The sequence below is a fragment of the Triticum aestivum genome, chromosome 4D (assembly GCF_018294505.1).
Source record: "Triticum aestivum cultivar Chinese Spring chromosome 4D, IWGSC CS RefSeq v2.1, whole genome shotgun sequence".
In the NCBI taxonomy this organism is placed as follows: domain Eukaryota; kingdom Viridiplantae; phylum Streptophyta; class Magnoliopsida; order Poales; family Poaceae; genus Triticum; species Triticum aestivum.
In genome coordinates, this window is record NC_057805.1 from 396863821 (window position 1) to 396880894 (window position 17074).

At 42.0% G+C, this 17074-nt stretch overlaps 1 protein-coding gene across 1 annotated transcript; it reads left to right on the forward strand.

Annotated features, from left to right (window-relative positions):
- The first annotated feature begins 289 nt into the window (after positions 1–289).
- LOC123098159 (uncharacterized) lies at positions 290–4676 on the forward strand. The gene is made up of 3 exons (XM_044520059.1): positions 290–641; positions 3746–3861; positions 3989–4676. Exons 1-3 carry the CDS (start codon positions 516–518, stop codon positions 4419–4421), a joined length of 675 nt encoding a protein of 224 aa, XP_044375994.1. The 5' UTR covers positions 290–515; the 3' UTR covers positions 4422–4676.
- Positions 4677–17074: the final 12398 nt, after the last annotated feature.

Below are 17074 nucleotides of genomic sequence, written 5' to 3' on the forward strand. Positions count from 1 at the left end.
AGAGAGAAATCGTAAGAAAAGGCTTGTCTTCTCTTATCTCTTTTAGTATAATGCTTACCATATTTTTAGAAATATCTTGTTATTGAGAATAAGGATAAAACTAGTTCTAATAAAAGTATCATAGCAGTATCATGCATGCCAATTACGCAATTTTAATGAGCCGGCATATAATTAAATGAAGAAAAAAAAGTTGAGTATCATATCATGATATCGTATCATAATAAATGGTATACTACTAATATGTGCCATCTATTATAAATATGCTTTTATTGACATCTCTAAATTACATGCAAGTTGTATATGCCCTTACCGTTTCGCTCAGCTACTCCGTCCTCTCCTCCTCACAGCTATACGGCGACGACCTAACCCTAGCGCCACCGCTCCACCGGCGCGCATCACCGCCTCCGGCAGCCCCCTGAACAAGTTCCCCTTGGAATTCCTATCTTTCTAGAACTCAGAGTTTGCTTTCCCTAGGGTTAGAAGTTTGGAGCCACCGCCCCTCTCTCCCCGTCCCCATGGCCGACCTCGGCAGCTTCGGCAGGCGGCGGCAGCCGACTGCTGCGGAGGTGGTGGGGCGCCTCAAGGATGACGGAGATTTCGACGCCCTCCGCCGCGCCATCGTCCGCAAGGTCAAGGACAACGTGAGCGCCCCCAAAACCGCCCCATCTCCCCCAAATCCTTTTACCTGTACCTTGGTATTTGCACAATTGCGCCGCTGTTACTCCTTCGTGTCCAAATCGTTTACCTTTTATGGTTTTAGTAGTAGATCTGACATCCGAGTGCATGGGGCATGGCCAAAAGACTAGAACTTGTTCTGCATTGGTTTTATTCATGAGTTGTGGCACCGTAGTAGAATTTGCCCCTAAGGGCCGCTTTTAATTGAACCATACATGAGAATTGAATCGATTGTGTGTTTGCTAGGTTTCGGGTGCTCATCTTTTCCAGGACTGTGTTGGTATTGGAAGCATTGTATTTGATATGGAAATCTCCTGCGGAGCACTATCGCCTGATTCCTTAACACTTACTATATGTTTGGAATAGATGTGAGTGTCTAAAGAGTAGTGTTCGTTCTGTACTGCACTGGTTTGGTTTGGTTGATGGGCATCAACCATGGATTTTTCTATATGTGTCGCCTGATCTTTAACGTTAGTTGCAGCATCAGTGGTAGGGATAACTAGTACAAATTTTTAAGGAGGAAACACACACATACAAAGGTAACTTGCACCATAACCCAATCTCGGTTGTGTTGGGTTTGAAGGAAGACTCCATCCTGTGTGCAGAGGGAAAGAGAGGAACTAATATGGCATCTCACATAGGAACTTCTTCCAAAATCCACGCAATCCAAGAAAATATCACTGTTCAAAAAAGCGCCATTAGGCGCTCGCCTAGGCGTGCTTAAGCGCTGGGCGTTGGCATAGCGCCTCGCTTTAGCCCTAGGCGCTCAAAAAAGCGGCCGACGAGGTACTCCAGTGAGAAATCAGCCTCTCCGGCGAGGAATCACGTTTCTAAGGCGAGAAATCAATTTCCCTGGCGAGATTCGACCTCCCCTGCGAGAATTCATCCTCGCCGACGAGGGATTCAACTACCCCGACGACAAATCGAGCTTCTCCGGTGAGGTATCAAGCTTCTCCGGCAAGGGACAAAGGAAGAGGGAGAGAGTCAGCCTCGTGTAGCAAGACACAGAGGACGAGGGGGGGGGGGGGAGGCGGCGTGAGGAGGAAACCTAAGTTTCGTATCGACTAACGAGAGCTTTAGTAGGAGGATATGAAGATGGGCCTGTGGTTTAATGGGCCAGCCCATCTAGCTTATTTCTTCACGCTATAGTACTAACGCCTAATTTTGCCTAATCGCGCCTAAGCTAGAAAAGCGAAAGGGGGGGGGGGGGGGGGCGGCTTGAGGAGGAAACCTAAGTTTCGTATCGACTGACGAGAGCTTTAGTAGGAGGATATGAAGATGGGCCTGTGGTTTAATGGGCCAGCCCATCTAGCTTATTTCTTCACGCTACAGTACTAACGCCTAATTTTGCCTAATCTAGAAAAGCGCAAGTAGGTGCCCAAACGCATAATTAACGCTTAACGCTTTTTTGAACTTTGGAAAATATCAGCCTCTAATCTACGTAATTTTAGACTCGGACATGGACACGGGTGTCCAAATCCAACTTGGATTCAGGTGTCCGATTTTACGTTTTTTGTTGGACACGGCAAATAACACTTGGAATTTGACACAGATGTTGGAATCTGGTGCAAATTTGGGATGTATAATATTGCCAAAAATAAAAAAAGGAAATGATTGGACACGTCAAATAACACTTGGAATTCGACACAGATGTTGGAATCTGGCGCAAATTTGGGATGTATAATATTGCAAAAAAAGAAAAAAAGAAATGGGTACATATGATCAAGTAACGCTGCTCATGGCCTTATCATGTGAAAATTCTGCGCACAAATACAATCACATATACCTTATCTAATTCCCTGTGAGAGACCGATGCTATTGCGTATTAGGACTATGGGAACATTAGGCCCCACTGCTTGTGCAGATGGTGTACGATGCAGCATTGATGGATGACTATGAACGAATTACAAATTTGAACTACCGAGTGGTAACTTACCTTAACATATAGAAGGTAGTTGCTGATTGCTGGATTCACATTCCAATGATGATTCAAAACTGGGCTGAAATGCCGATATGGAAATGAATGATAATAAGTAGCTTTAAAGCTAGAACCAGCGCATTGAATATTTGGTAAGCTTTATTATCTAGATGTATCTTGTTACTGGTCTGGTACCACCCCATTCGGAGATAGACAATAAAACTGCACCCGTCATTGTCATTGATAGTCTTGATATGCTCATCTGACATGCAGGATCATCAAAAGCAGTAGACGCTAACATAGCACTTAAATTTCATCAATCAATCTTGTTTTATGGAATAGTTGATTTCAATTTCATTGATCAATCCTGTTTTGAGGAATAGTTGATATTAATTTCATTGGTTAATCCAGTTTTGAGGGGTAACCGACGTCAAGTTCTGTGAGTAATAACTGATAGCATCATTACTAGTTTACTTCATTACAAAGTTCTGGTGACATTGTGTAATTATTATCTAAGTCATCTTTTGACACATAAATGTGGCGACTGATAGTCAATAAACTGGTATTTGTTGTGTATCTATAAGTCAGTCATGCAGCTAAGCTGATTTCCAGATGCTCAACTTCACTGCAATTGTGTTCCAGTGGGGTCCACTCTTGCCCTGTCCTGGATACTCATTTTAATGAGCATATCTAAAATGTACTGATAGAGGTTTCCTGGATCTGTGTTATATGTTGTCTGTTTCGGAATGGATGTGCACACGCCGTGCATCCGATAAATGCTCTGCACCGTCAGATGCTCTAGGAACAAAAGTTAAAATAGCTGGATGGGAAACGTCGTATGTATGTCGTCCAAAAAGTGTCGGTTCTATAGCAGTGTTCTATCTGTTTTTACTATGTAAGTTATTCAATATTGCAATATTTCAACTATACCACAGGTGTGTTCTTTGGGATCATTTACACACATGGCACTTTTAACCTTTTATATACATTTTTAACACATGCCATGCATCACCTTAGCGGCAGTCCTTGTGCCACATTAGTATTCTTTCCCGGTGCTGTCCGGACTCTGGACTAATAAGCACATCGGTGTGCACCAGATAAGATCTTAATGCTGTGCAATTCTATAAGTTAATGTCAAGTCATTTTTTTCAGGAGGTGCTGCGCAACAACATAATCACAGAAGTGAAGCAGTCAATGGTACTAAGTGAAGATGGCTCTGAAAAGTTAAAGCTAAAAGAACTCTCTGATGCGATTTTTCAAGACGTAGGGTAAGCTGAGCCACTATCTCTGGGTTTAGTGTTTTTTCCCTTACTCCTTCAAATACTGGGAGTTGTTACTACTATGCACCAGAGATATCAGTAACTCATCTGTTATTATGTTGCATTTCCATATCAGGAGCAAAATAATGGGTCAAATATCAGACGAGGTGTGGAGTGTCATCCAGTCAGGTGAAACTGATATCCGAGGAAGTGTGGAAGCTGTCTTCGATAGGATAATGAACCCTGAACAGCAACAGGACACAGGGCCTTCTCCCAAGAAGCTGAAGAGAAATGGCAAAGGAGAGCAAGTTTCGCCAGCAAAGGCATCAGCCCCTGTTACTGTCCAGGTGGAAGATGATGATCCAGAGGAACCACCAGGGTTTGGTTTGAGTGACCTTCAGCGCAGCAACATGGTAGTAAAGCAGGAGCAGCCATGTGATGATGGGCAGAATCATACCCAAGTGAAACCAAATGGTGGTGAGCTAGTGGGAGCTGGTAGCTTGGGGGACGCCGATGATGAGGATCCTGATGTGCCTCCTGGATTTGATGCGCCTCCTGGATTTGGTTAACAGCCTCCTGGATTTGGTTGACAGCCCTGCGATCTTCTATGACAGTGTCGTCGTTTCTGTGGCAGCAATGCGCGAGAAGATTTCTTGTTTGCTGCTTTGAGGGTGTAGCTGTTCATACGAGAACCTTGAGTCATGAAAGTGAACCTGTACATTCTGTGATGGTGGCAACTGCCAAGTTCATACCGCCCTTGGCTTTAGCTTTGTTGTGTTAATCAGAAGACATATATTGACAATAGACTAAATATTTTGCCCGAACAATGGCGTCGTCCTATGCATCATCTCCAGATTGTGATACACAGTACTCCTGAGAGTGGTAGTAGATATGCTGTTCGTTTAATGACTAAAGGTGGTGTTCTGTTTTTTTTAATGAGATCATGCTTTTTTGGCAAATAAGCTGGGTTCAGTTTAAGACGTTCTGTTCTTTTAATGAGATCATGTTTTTTTTTGGCAAATAAGCTGGGTTCAGTTTAAGACCCATGCGCTACGAGTTGAGTTTTGCAGGGTGGATTGGAGGCCCATGGACGGGGGGCTCTTCGGCGGTGGGGGCTTGGTTGTCCGGCGCCCCCTATATTCTTGTTTTTTTTGTTTTGAACATTTTCTGAATTTGATGGACATTTTTTAAAATTATGGTAAACAATTTTTGAATACTTTTTTTTTGGATAAAAGAAGGTCTCTCTCCTTCCGATTTTCATTAAAGAAAATCATAACATTCAAGAACTACAGAACTAAAGAGAGCGACGGACCCCTCCCCCCCCCCCCCCCCCCCAGCGCCGCTACATCCCTGTTGGAAAATGTTTAGAGCTAAGCGAGTCGACGAACAACTACCACATCATAGTCTTTATAACCCATTAGAAAGCAGATAACCAAACGAAGACTATCAGCTACAGCACAGGGAGGCTTTTTGCTCATCCTTCCAGTCGCGCCACATTGATTCTCCACCCCAGTGAAGCTGCATAGACCTCACTTGCTACTCATTCTAGTAGTTTTCCTCCTAGCTCCAGCACCCTTTTTTGCTGCTCCTTTATCTGCAAAATTGACCAATCCATCATCCAATGGCTCATTAGTTTGATCAGAGTCATAGGATCAGTAATTCTCTTATTATCAAAGATTATTCCATTTCTACATTTCCACACAGCCCAAAATAAGGCAGAAATGCCCACTAGAACCAGTTTCTTATCATTTTTCCTAAATTTATCCAACCACCGCCCCAAGCATTCCTGAATTGATGCAGGAGTTTTTTCCAACCCAAATGAGCATTTAAACAAGCTCCAAATCACAGATGCAGCCGAACATGTAAAAAATAAGTGATCTGTCGATTCATCTTTTCCACAAAACACACAATTCTTTTCTCCTTTCCATTCTTTCTTTAGGAGGGAGTCTCTAGTAAGTATGCTCTTCCTGTTGACTAGCCACATGAAGACCTTAATTTTAGCCGGGACCTTAACTTTCCACAAGAATTTTTGCAGGAAGTTGAGATCAACAGCCACCAACCTTCCATATAAGGATTTGACAGAAAAAAATTGTCAGCAGTAAGGGTCTAGATTATCTTATCTCTCCCCTCTCCCATTTCAATTTCCTCACATCTACTCTTAAGACTATTCCATAGCCCCAAAGTATCCCCATACAGTGTTCTTCTGAACCTAAGCCCCTGCCATCCTTTTTGAATGGCTTCTGCCACTGTTATGTTGTGGTCAAAATATAGGTCATATAATCTGGGATAAGCTTCTTTCAGTGTTTTATCATCTACCCATATATCTTCCCAAAACCTAGTATTTTCCCCATCTCCCAGCTTCTTTTTAGCAAATCTATAGAAAAGCTCTTCGACATCCATCAAACTGGACCAAAACTGGGAGTCCCTAGGTTTTTTTTTGTGGCCCTAGAAAGACAACAATTCCCCCCATATTTCCTATGTATTATTTCTTGCCACATGCCTTCTTTTGTTTCCATTTTCCAGAACCATTTAGCTAATAAGGAAATATTCATTAATTTCAGGTTTAAGATCTCCAAGCCCCCTACCTCTTTGGGTAGACAGCAGGTTTTCCAGTTCACTAAATGATAATTTTTAATATTATCATCTTCTCGCCATACCAACCTAGCTCTGCAAAAATCAGCTTTCTTGATCACCCCTTTAGGCATATGATAAAAGGACATCATAAAGAGGGGTATATTTGTCAGGCAAGCCTGAACCAAAGTAATTCTCCCTGCAATAGAGCCCAGCAATTTCCCTTGCCAACAACTACATCTTTTCTCAATTTTTCCAGTCACACACTTCGAGTGAGTGTTTCTAATTCTGGAGTCAGATACTGGCATCCCTAAATATTTTATAGGCATCATACCCATTTTACAAGTAAGGATTTCCTGATATATGTCTTGCTTTTACTTGGCTTCCCCAAAGAGCACCGGATCACTTTTATGTAAATTGATTTTGAGTCCAGACATTTGTTCAAAGGCTCCCAGGATAAACTTAAGGTTTTTAACACTTTCAATATCATCTTGGATTAGGATGATTGTATCGTCTGCATATTGCAGCATGTTAACCCCTTTATTATTTTCATCCCCCAGGACTCCCTTGACCAAATCATGTTCCAGTGCATTATTCATAAGTACATCCAAGGCATCAACAACTAAGTCAAATAAGAAGGGGGACATTGCATCTCCCTGTGTAAGCCCTTTATATGTCCTAAAATAAGGTCCAATTTCATCATTGACCTTCACCTCCACATGTCCTCCTCTCATTGTTTCCATAACCCAGTCACACCACCTATTAGGGAAACCTTTGAGATTTAACATCTGAATCACAAAGGGCCACTTAATTTTGTTATATGCTTTCTCAAAATCCACTTTAAAAATTAGTGCATCTTGCTTCCTATGGAATGTATTTAGAGCTTCATGTAAATCGCAACCCCTTCCATTATGTACCTCCCTTTGATAAAGGCAGTTTCAGTCTTAGAGATGACAGGAGACAAACATTGGGTCAGCCTTTTAATCAACACTTTTGTGATGATTTTAAAACTTACATTTAGTAAGCATATTGGTCTAAACTTTTGTATTTGTTTGGCATCAGCTTTTTTTGGGACTAGGGTAATGATACCATAGTTAAGTCTAGAGATATCAATTTTCCCCTTGGCAAATTCTTCCACCAAAGCCTTAATGTTCCATTTGACCAAGTCCCAAAACTCCTGATAGAAATTAGCAGGAACCCATCTGGTCCAGGGCTCTTATTTTTCTTCATTCCAAAAACCACCTCCTTAATCTCATCGAGAGAAAAGGGTGCCATTAAAATTTTCTTTTCTTCTTCACTAATTTTTTTAACTCCAAATATTTTATGGAGATCTGGGTTTCTTCAGGGCGTCCAAACAATTTTTTATAAAAGTTGGTAATATACTTCATTAAGTTTTCCTCCCCTTCACCATTCCTTCTTCTTGTTCTAAAGAAATAATTCTATTATTTCTCCTTCTCCCATTCACCTTTGCATGGTAATATCCGGTGTTACCATCCCCATCTGTAATTTCCCTATCTTTATATCTCTGAAGCCACTTCATTTCTTCCTGAATCACTACTCTTTTCAGTTGATCTCTTAATTCTTTTTGTTCTGTTCTATCTGCAGCAGTTAATCCCATAACCTCAACTATTTTTTATCAATCTCATCTAGCTCTTCAATAATGTCAATTTTTAATTCTTTTATACCATGCATTAACATTTCTATTCCATCCTTTGGTTTTCTTCCTCAAATTTCTCAATCTAAGCTGCCACCTCTGTAAGATATCTCCATTATATCTCTCATTCCAAGTTTTATATACCAATTCTTTAAACCCATCTCTCAAAGCCCGCGCATTTTCATATGAAAATGTGTTTATCAGCCTGTCCTTCCCCAGTGTCTAGAAACAATGGAGTGTGGTCTAATACTTCCCTAGCACATGCTTGCAGTATAGTCAATGGATAATTTTCTTCCCAAGCTGGACACATTAACACCCTATCTAATTTTTCATAGGTAGGACCAGCCAAATTCTTAGCCTAAGTAAATTGTCACCCATTTAGGGGCAATTCTCTCATCCCAGCTTGCTCAATAATTGCACTAAACATAAAAGTCCACTGCTCATTATGAGCAAGTTTGTTTTTTTCTTTCTCATTTCTAATAATATTGAAGTCTCCCCCTACCAAACAAGGCAGGGGTTGTCATGATATAATCTAGCCAGCTCAGCTAGGAAGCTAGCTTTGCCTTTCAGCTGAGCATCTCCATAGACTATAATCAGATTCCAATAGATCTTGAAATTTTTATCATAAAGTAGCATTCTAAGAAAATACACCCCTTTTTCTATATGTTCCACATTGAACCTGTCTTTATCCACTCCCATTAAGACCCCCCCAGGCATCCCTCTAGGTGCATTCCAGCACCATTCATAATTCCTCCCACCACATAAGTTGTGTAGTTCATTTTTAGAAAAGTTCTGTTTAATGGTTTCAGAAATCCCCTTACATTTGAGAAAACCCCTCTCATTTTTTCCATGAATCTAAGGTTTTTGTAATGAAATTAACTTCCTGAGATAATCTATTTTCTATAGAAGCAAATTTAGACTTCTGTCTTATTCCTTCTTGTTCTCAACACACCTACTCCAACAGAGTGCTTCACACAACTTAGTGTTGGTGAGCAGGTTTTATCACCTTTTCTTCCTGAGAAAATAGCTCTCAGTTTCATATATTGTTGCTCCTCCATCTCAGCATCGGAGTGTTCCATATCAGAACACAACTCTTCAATGCTAACATCTCCAGTGTCAATGTGCACTGGTGTGTTATGGTGTTTGTTTTCCACATAGTCATTCCCCCCATCCCTCTGTCCTTAGTAGCTATATCTTGAAAGTAAATCTCTCTTCATGCTATCTCCATTTTCCTAATAGTCTCTAAGTTTTTGTCAATCATATCAATAGAACATCCTAAATCAATCCCAACCAGAGAACTAACATGAAGTAAAGAAGGGTTAGCACAATTTGGACCAGGGTTCTTACCATAATTGTGTTGGGGAACGTAGTAATTTCAAAAAAATTCCTACGCACACGCAAGATCATGGTGATGCATAGCAACGAGAGGGGAGAGTGTTGTCCACGTACCCTCGTAGACCGACAGCGGAAGCGTTATCACAACGCGGTTGATGTAGTCGTACGTCTTCACGATCCGACCGATCAAGTACCGAACGTACGGCACCTCCGAGTTCTACACACGTTCAGCTCGATGACGTCCCTCGAACTCCGATCCAGCCGAGTGTTGAGGGAGAGTTTCGTCAGCACGACGGTGTGATGACGATGATGATGTTCCACCGATGCAGGGCTTCGCCTAAGCTCCGCAACGGTATTATCGAGGTGTAATATGATGGAGGGGGGCACCGCACACGGCTAAGAATATCGTATATCAAGTGTGTCCATGGGGTGCCCCCTGCCCCCGTATATAAAGGAGCAAGGGAGGAGGAGGCCGGCCTTAGGAGGGGGCGCACCAAGTGTGGAGTCCTACTAGGACTCCCTAGTCCTATTAGGATTCCACCTCCCATATGGAATAGGAAAAGAGGAAGGGAAAAAGAGAAGGAAGGAAGGGGGCGCCCCCTTTCCCTAGTCCAATTCGGACCAGACCAAGGGGAGGGGTGCGGCCACCCTTGAGGCCCTTTTCCTTCTTTCCCATATGACCCAATAAGGCCCAATACGTATTCCCGTAACTCTCCGGTACTCCGAAAAATACCCGAATCACTCGGAACCTTTCCGAAGTCCGAATATAGTCGTCCAATATATCGATCTTTACGTCTCGACCATTTCGAGACTCCTCGTCATGTCCCCGATCTCATCCGGGACTCCGAACTCCTTCGGTACATCAACATACATAAACTCATAATAAAACTGTCATCGTAACTTTAAGCGTGCGGACCCTACGGGTTCGAGAACTATGTAGACATGACCGAGACACGTCTCCGGTCAATAACCAATAGCGGGACCTGGATGCCCATATTGGCTCCCACATATTCTGCGAAGATCTTTATCGGTCAGACCGCATAACAACATGCGTTGTTCCCTTTGTCACCGGTATGTTACTTGCCCGAGATTTGATCGTCGGTATCTCGATACCTAGTTCAATCTCGTTACCGGCAAGTCTCTTTACTCGTTCCGTAACACATCCCCGCAACTAACTTATTAGTCACAATGCTTGCAAGGCTTATAGTGATGTGCATTACCGAGTGGGCCCAGAGATACCTCTCCGACAATCGGAGTGACAAATCCTAATCTCGAAATACGCCAACCCAACAAGTACCTTTGGAGACACCTGTAGAGCACCTTTATAATCACCCATTTACATTGTGACGTTTGGTAGCACACAAAGTGTTCCTCCGGTAAACGGGAGTTGCATAATCTCATAGTCATAGGAACATGTATAAGTCATGAAGAAAGCAATAGCAACATACTAAACGATCGGGTGCTAAGCTAACGGAATGGGTCAAGTCAATCACGTCATTCTCCTAATGAGGTGGTCCCGTTAATCAAATGACAACTCATGTCTATGGCTAGGAAACATAACCATCTTTGATTAACGAGCTAGTCAAGTAGAGGCATACTAGTGACACTCTGTTTGTCTATGTATTCACACATGTATTATGTTTCCGGTTAATACAATTCTAGCATGAATAATAAACATTTACCATGATATAAGGAAATAAATAATAACTTTATTATTGCCTCTAGGGCATATTTCCTTCAGTCTCCCACTTGCACTAGAGTCAATAATCTAGTTCACATCGCCATGTGATTTAACATGAATAGTTCACATCACCATGTGATTAACACCCATAGTTCACATCGTTATGTGACCATCACCCAAAGGGTTTACTAGAGTCAGTAATCTAGTTCACATCGCTATGTGATTAACACTCAAAGTGTACTAAGGTGTGATCATGTTTTGCTTGTGAGATAATTTTAGTCAACGGGTCTGTCACATTCAGATCCGTAAGTATTTTACAAATTTCTATGTCTATAATGCTCTGCATGGAGCTACTCTAGCTAATTGCTCCCACTTTCAATATGTATCTAGACCGAGACTTAGAGTCATCTAGATTAGTGTCAAAACTTGCATCGACGTAACCTTTTACGACGAGCCTTTTGTCACTTCCATAATCGAGAAACATATCCTTATTCCAGTAAGGATAATTTTGACCGCTGTCCAGTGATCTACTCCTAGATCACTATTGTACTCCCTTGCCAAAATCAGTGTAGGGTATACAATAGATCTGGTACACAGCATGGCATACTTTATAGAACCTATGGCCGAGGCATAGGGAATGACTTTCATTCTTTTTCTATCTTCTGCCGTGGTCGGGTTTTGAGTCTTACTCAATTTCACACCTTGTAACACAGGCAAGAAGCTCTTTCTTTGACTGTTCTATTTTGAACCACTTCAAAATCTTGGTAAGGTATGTACTCATTGAAAAAAAAACTTATCAAGCGTCTTGATCTATCTCTATAGATCTTGATGCTCAATATGTAAGCAGCTTCACCGAGGTCTTTCTTTGAAAAACTCCTTTCAAACACTCCTTTATGCTTTGCAGAATAATTCTACATTATTTCTGATTAACAATATGTCATTCACATATACTTATCAGAAATGCTGTAGTGCTCCCACTCACTTTCTTGTAAATACAGGCTTCACCGCAAGTCTGTATAAAACTATATCCTTTGATCAACTTATCAAAGCGTATATTCCAACTCCGAGATGCTTGCACCAATCCATCGATGGATCGCTGGAGCTTGCATATTTTGTTAGCACCTTTAGGATTGACAAAACCTTCTGGTTGCATCATATACAACTCTTCTTTAATAAATCCATTAAGGAATGCAGTTTTGTTTATCCATTTGCCATATTTCATAAAATGCGACAATTGCTAACATGATTCAGACAGATTTAAGCATAGATACGAGTGAGAAACTCTCATCGTAGTCAACACCTTGAACTTGTCGAAAAACCTTTTTGCGACAATTCTAGCTTTGTAGATAGTAACACTACTATCAGCGTCCGTCTTCCTCTTGACGATCCATTTATTCTCAATTGCTTGCCGATCATCGGGCAAGTCAACCAAAGTCCACACTTTGTTCTCATACATGGATCTCATCTCAGATTTCATGGCCTCAAGCCATTTTGCGGAATCTGGGCTCACCATCGCTTCTTCATAGTCCGTAGGTTTGTCATGGTCTAGTAACATAACCTCCAGAACAGGATTACCGTACCACTCTGGTGCGGATCTTACTCTGGTTGACCTACAAGGTTTAGTAACAACTTGATCTGAAGTTTCATGATCATCATCATCATTAACTTCCTCACTCATTGGTATAGACGTCACAGGAACCGTTTCTTGTGATGAACTACTTTCCAATAAGGGAGCAGGTACAGTTACCTCATCAAGTTCTACTTTCCTCCCACTCACTTCTTTCGAGAGAAACTCCTTCTCTAGAAAGGATCCATTCTTAGCAACGAATGTCTTGCCTTCGGATCTGTGATAGAAGGTGTACCCAACTGTCTCCTTTGGGTATCCTATGAAGACACATTTCTCCGATTTGGGTTTGAGCTTATCAGGATGAAACCTTTTCACATAAGCATCGCAACCCCAAACTTTTAAGAAACGACAACTTTGGTTTCTTGCTAAACCACAGTTCATAAGGCGTCGACTCAGCGGATTTTGATGGTGCCCTATGTAACGTGAATGTAGCTGTCTCTAATGCATAACCCCAAAACGATAGTGGTAAATTGGTAAGAGACATCACAGATTGCACTATATCCAATAAAGTACGGTTATGACGTTCGGACACACCATTACACTGTGGTGTTCCAGGTGGCGTGAGAAGTGAAACTATTTCACATTGTTTTAACTGATAGCCAAACTCGTATCTCAAATACTCTTCTCTACGATCAAATCGTAGGAATTTTATTTTCTTGTTACGATGATTTTCAACTTCACTCTGAAATTCTTTGAACTTTTCAAATGTTTCAGATTTATGTTTCATTAAGTAGATATACCCATATCTGCTCAAATCATCTGTGTAGGTGAGAAAATAACGATATCCGCCACGAGCCTCAATATTCATCGGACCACATACATCTGTATGTATGATTTCCAACAAATCTGTTGCTCTCTCCATAGTTCCGGAGAACGGCGTTTTAGTCATCTTGCCCATGAGGCACGGTTCGCAAGCATCAAGTGATTCATAATCAAGTGATTCCAAAATCCCATCAGTATGGAGTTTCTTCATGCGCTTTACACCAATATGACCTAAACGGTAGTGCCACAAATAAGTTGCACTATCATTATTAACTTTGCATCTTTTGGCTTCAATATTATGAATATGTGTATCACTACGATCGAGATCCAACAAACCATTTTCGTTGGTGTGTATGACCATAGAAGGTTTTTATTCATGTAAACAGAACAACAATTGTTCTCTAACTTTAAATGAATAACTGTATTGCAATAAACATGATCAAATCATATTCATGCTCAACGCAAACACCAAATAACACTTATTTAGTTTCAACACTAATCCCGAAAGTACAGGGAGTGTGCGATGATGATCATATCAATCTTGGAACTACTTCCAACACACATCGTCACCTCGCCTTTTACTAGTCTCTGTTTATTCTGCAACTCCCGTTTCGAGTTACTACTCTTTAGCAACTGAACCAGTATCAATTACCGAGGGGTTGCTATAAACACTAGTAAAGTACACATCAATAATCTGTATATCAAATATACGTTTGTTCACTTTGCCATCCTTCTTATCCACCAAATAGTTGGGTCAGTTCCGCTTCCAGTGAGCAGTCCCTTTGCAGTAGAAGCACTTAGTCTCATGCTTAGGACCAGATTTAGGCTTCTTCACTTGAGCAGCAACTTGCTTGCCGTTCTTCTTGAAGTTCCCCTTCTTCCCTTTGCCCTTTTCTTGAAACTAGTGGTCTCGTCAACCATCAACACTTGATGTTTTTCTTGATTTCTACCTTCGTCGATTTCAGCATCACGAAGAGCTCGGGAATTACTTTCGTCATCCCTTGCATACTATAGTTCATCACGAAGTTCTACTAACTTGGTGATGGTGACTAGAGAATTCTGTTAATCACTATTTTATCTGGAAGATTAACTCCCACTTGATTCAAGCGATTGTAGTACCCAGACAATCTGAGCACATGCTCACTAGTTGAGCGATTCTCCTCCATCTTTTAGCTATAGAACTTGTTGGAGACTTCATATCTCTCAACTCGGGTATTTGCTTGAAATATTAACTTCAACTCCTGGAACATCTCATATGGTCCATGACGTTCAAAACGTCTTTGAAGTCCCGATTCTAAGCCGTTAAGCATGGTGCACTAAACTATCAAGTAGTCATCATATTGAGCTAGCCAAACGTTCATAACGTCTGCATCTGCTCCTGCAATAGGTTTGTCACCTAGCGGTGCATCAAGGACATAATTTTTCTGTGCAGCAATGAGGATAATCCTCAGATCACGAATCCAATCCGCATCTTTGCTACTAACATCTTTCAACATAATTTTCTCTAGGAACATATCAAAAATAAAACAGGGAAGCAACAACGCGAGCTATTGATCTACAACATAATTTTCAAAATACTATCAGGACTAAGTTCATGATAAATTTAAGTTCAATTAATCATATTACTTAAGAACTCCCACTTAGATAGACATCCCTCTAATCCTCTAAGTGATCACGTGATCCATATCAACTAAACCATGTCCGATCATCACGTGAGATGGAGTAGTTTCAACGGTGAACATCACTATGTTGATCATATCTACTATATGATTCATGCTCGACCTTTCGGTCTCCGTGTTCCGAGGCCATATCTGTTATATGCTAGGCTCGTCAAGTTTAACCTGAGTATTCCGCGTGTGCAACTGTTTTGCACCCGTTGTATTTGAAAGTAGAGCCTATCACACCCGATCATCACGTGGTGTCTCAGCACGAAGAACTTTCGCAACGGTGCATACTCAAGGAGAACACTTATACTTTGATAATTTAGTGAAGGATCATCTTATAATGCTACCGTCAAACAAAGCAAGATAAGATGCATAAAGGATTAACATCACATGCAATCAATATAAGTGATATGATATGGCCATCATCATCTTGTGCTTGTGATCTCCATCTCCGAAGCACCGTGCTTGTGATCTCCATCTCCGAAGCACCGTCATGATCACCATCGTCACCGGCGCGACACCTTGATCTCCATCGTAGTATCGTTGTCGTCTCGCCAACTAATTGCTTTTACGACTATCGCTACTACTTAGTGATAAAGTAAAACTATTACATGGTGATTGCATCTCATACAATAAAGCGACAACCATATGGCTCCTGCCAGTTGCCGATAACTCGGTTACAAAACATGATCATCTCATACAACAAATTATATCACATCATGTCTTGACCATATCACATCACAACATGCCCTGCAAAAACAAGTTAGACGTCCTCTACTTTGTTGTTGCAAGTTTTACGTGGCTGCTACGGGCTTAGCAAGAACCGTTCTTACCTACGCATCAAAACCACAACGATAGTTTGTCAAGTTGGTGCTGTTTTAACCTTCGCAAGGACCGGGCGTAGCCACACTCGGTTCAACTAAAGTGAGAGAGACAGACACCCGCCAGTCACCTTTAAGCAACGAGTGCTCCGAACGGTGAAACCAGTCTCGCGTAAGCGTACGCGTAATGTCGGTCCGGGCCGCTTCATCTCACAATACCGCTGAACCAAAGTATGACATGCTGGTAAGCAGTATGACTTATATCGCCCACAACTCACTTGTGTTCTACTCGTGCATAGCATCAACGCATAAAACCAGGCTCGGATGCCACTGTTGGGGAACGTAGTAATTTCAAAAAAATTCCTACGCACACGCAAGATCATGGTGATGCATAGCAACGAGAGGGGAGAGTGTTGTCCACGTACCCTCGTAGACCGACAACGGAAGCGTTATCACAACGCGGTTGATGTAGTCATACGTCTTCACGATCCGACCGATCAAGTACCGAACGTACGGCACCTCCGAGTTCTACACACGTTCAGCTCGATGACGTCCCTCGAACTCCGATCCAGCGGAGTGTTGTGGGAGAGTTTCGTCAGCACGACGGCGTGGTGACGATGATGATGTTCCACCGACGCAGGGCTTCGCCTAAGCTCCGCAACGATATTATCGAGGTGTAATATGGTGGAGGGGGGCACCGCACACGGCTAAGAATATCGTATATCAAGTTGTGTCCATGGGGTGCCCCCTGCCCCCGTATATAAAGGAGCAAGGGAGGAGGAGGCCGGCCCTAGGAGGGGGCGCACCAAGTGTGGAGTCCTACTAGGACTCCCTAGTCCTAGTAGGATTCCACCTCCCATATGGAATAGGAAAAGAGGAAGGGAAAAAGAGAAGGAAGGAAGGGGGCGCCCCCTTCCCTAGTCCAATTCGGACCAGACCAAGGGGAGGGGTGCGGCCACCCTTGAGGCCCTTTTCCTTCTTTCCCGTATGGCCCAATAAGGCCCAATACGTATTCCCGTAACTCTCCGGTACTCCGAAAAATACCCGAATCACTCGGAACCTTTCTGAAGTCCGAATATAGTCGTCCAATATATCGATCTTTACGTC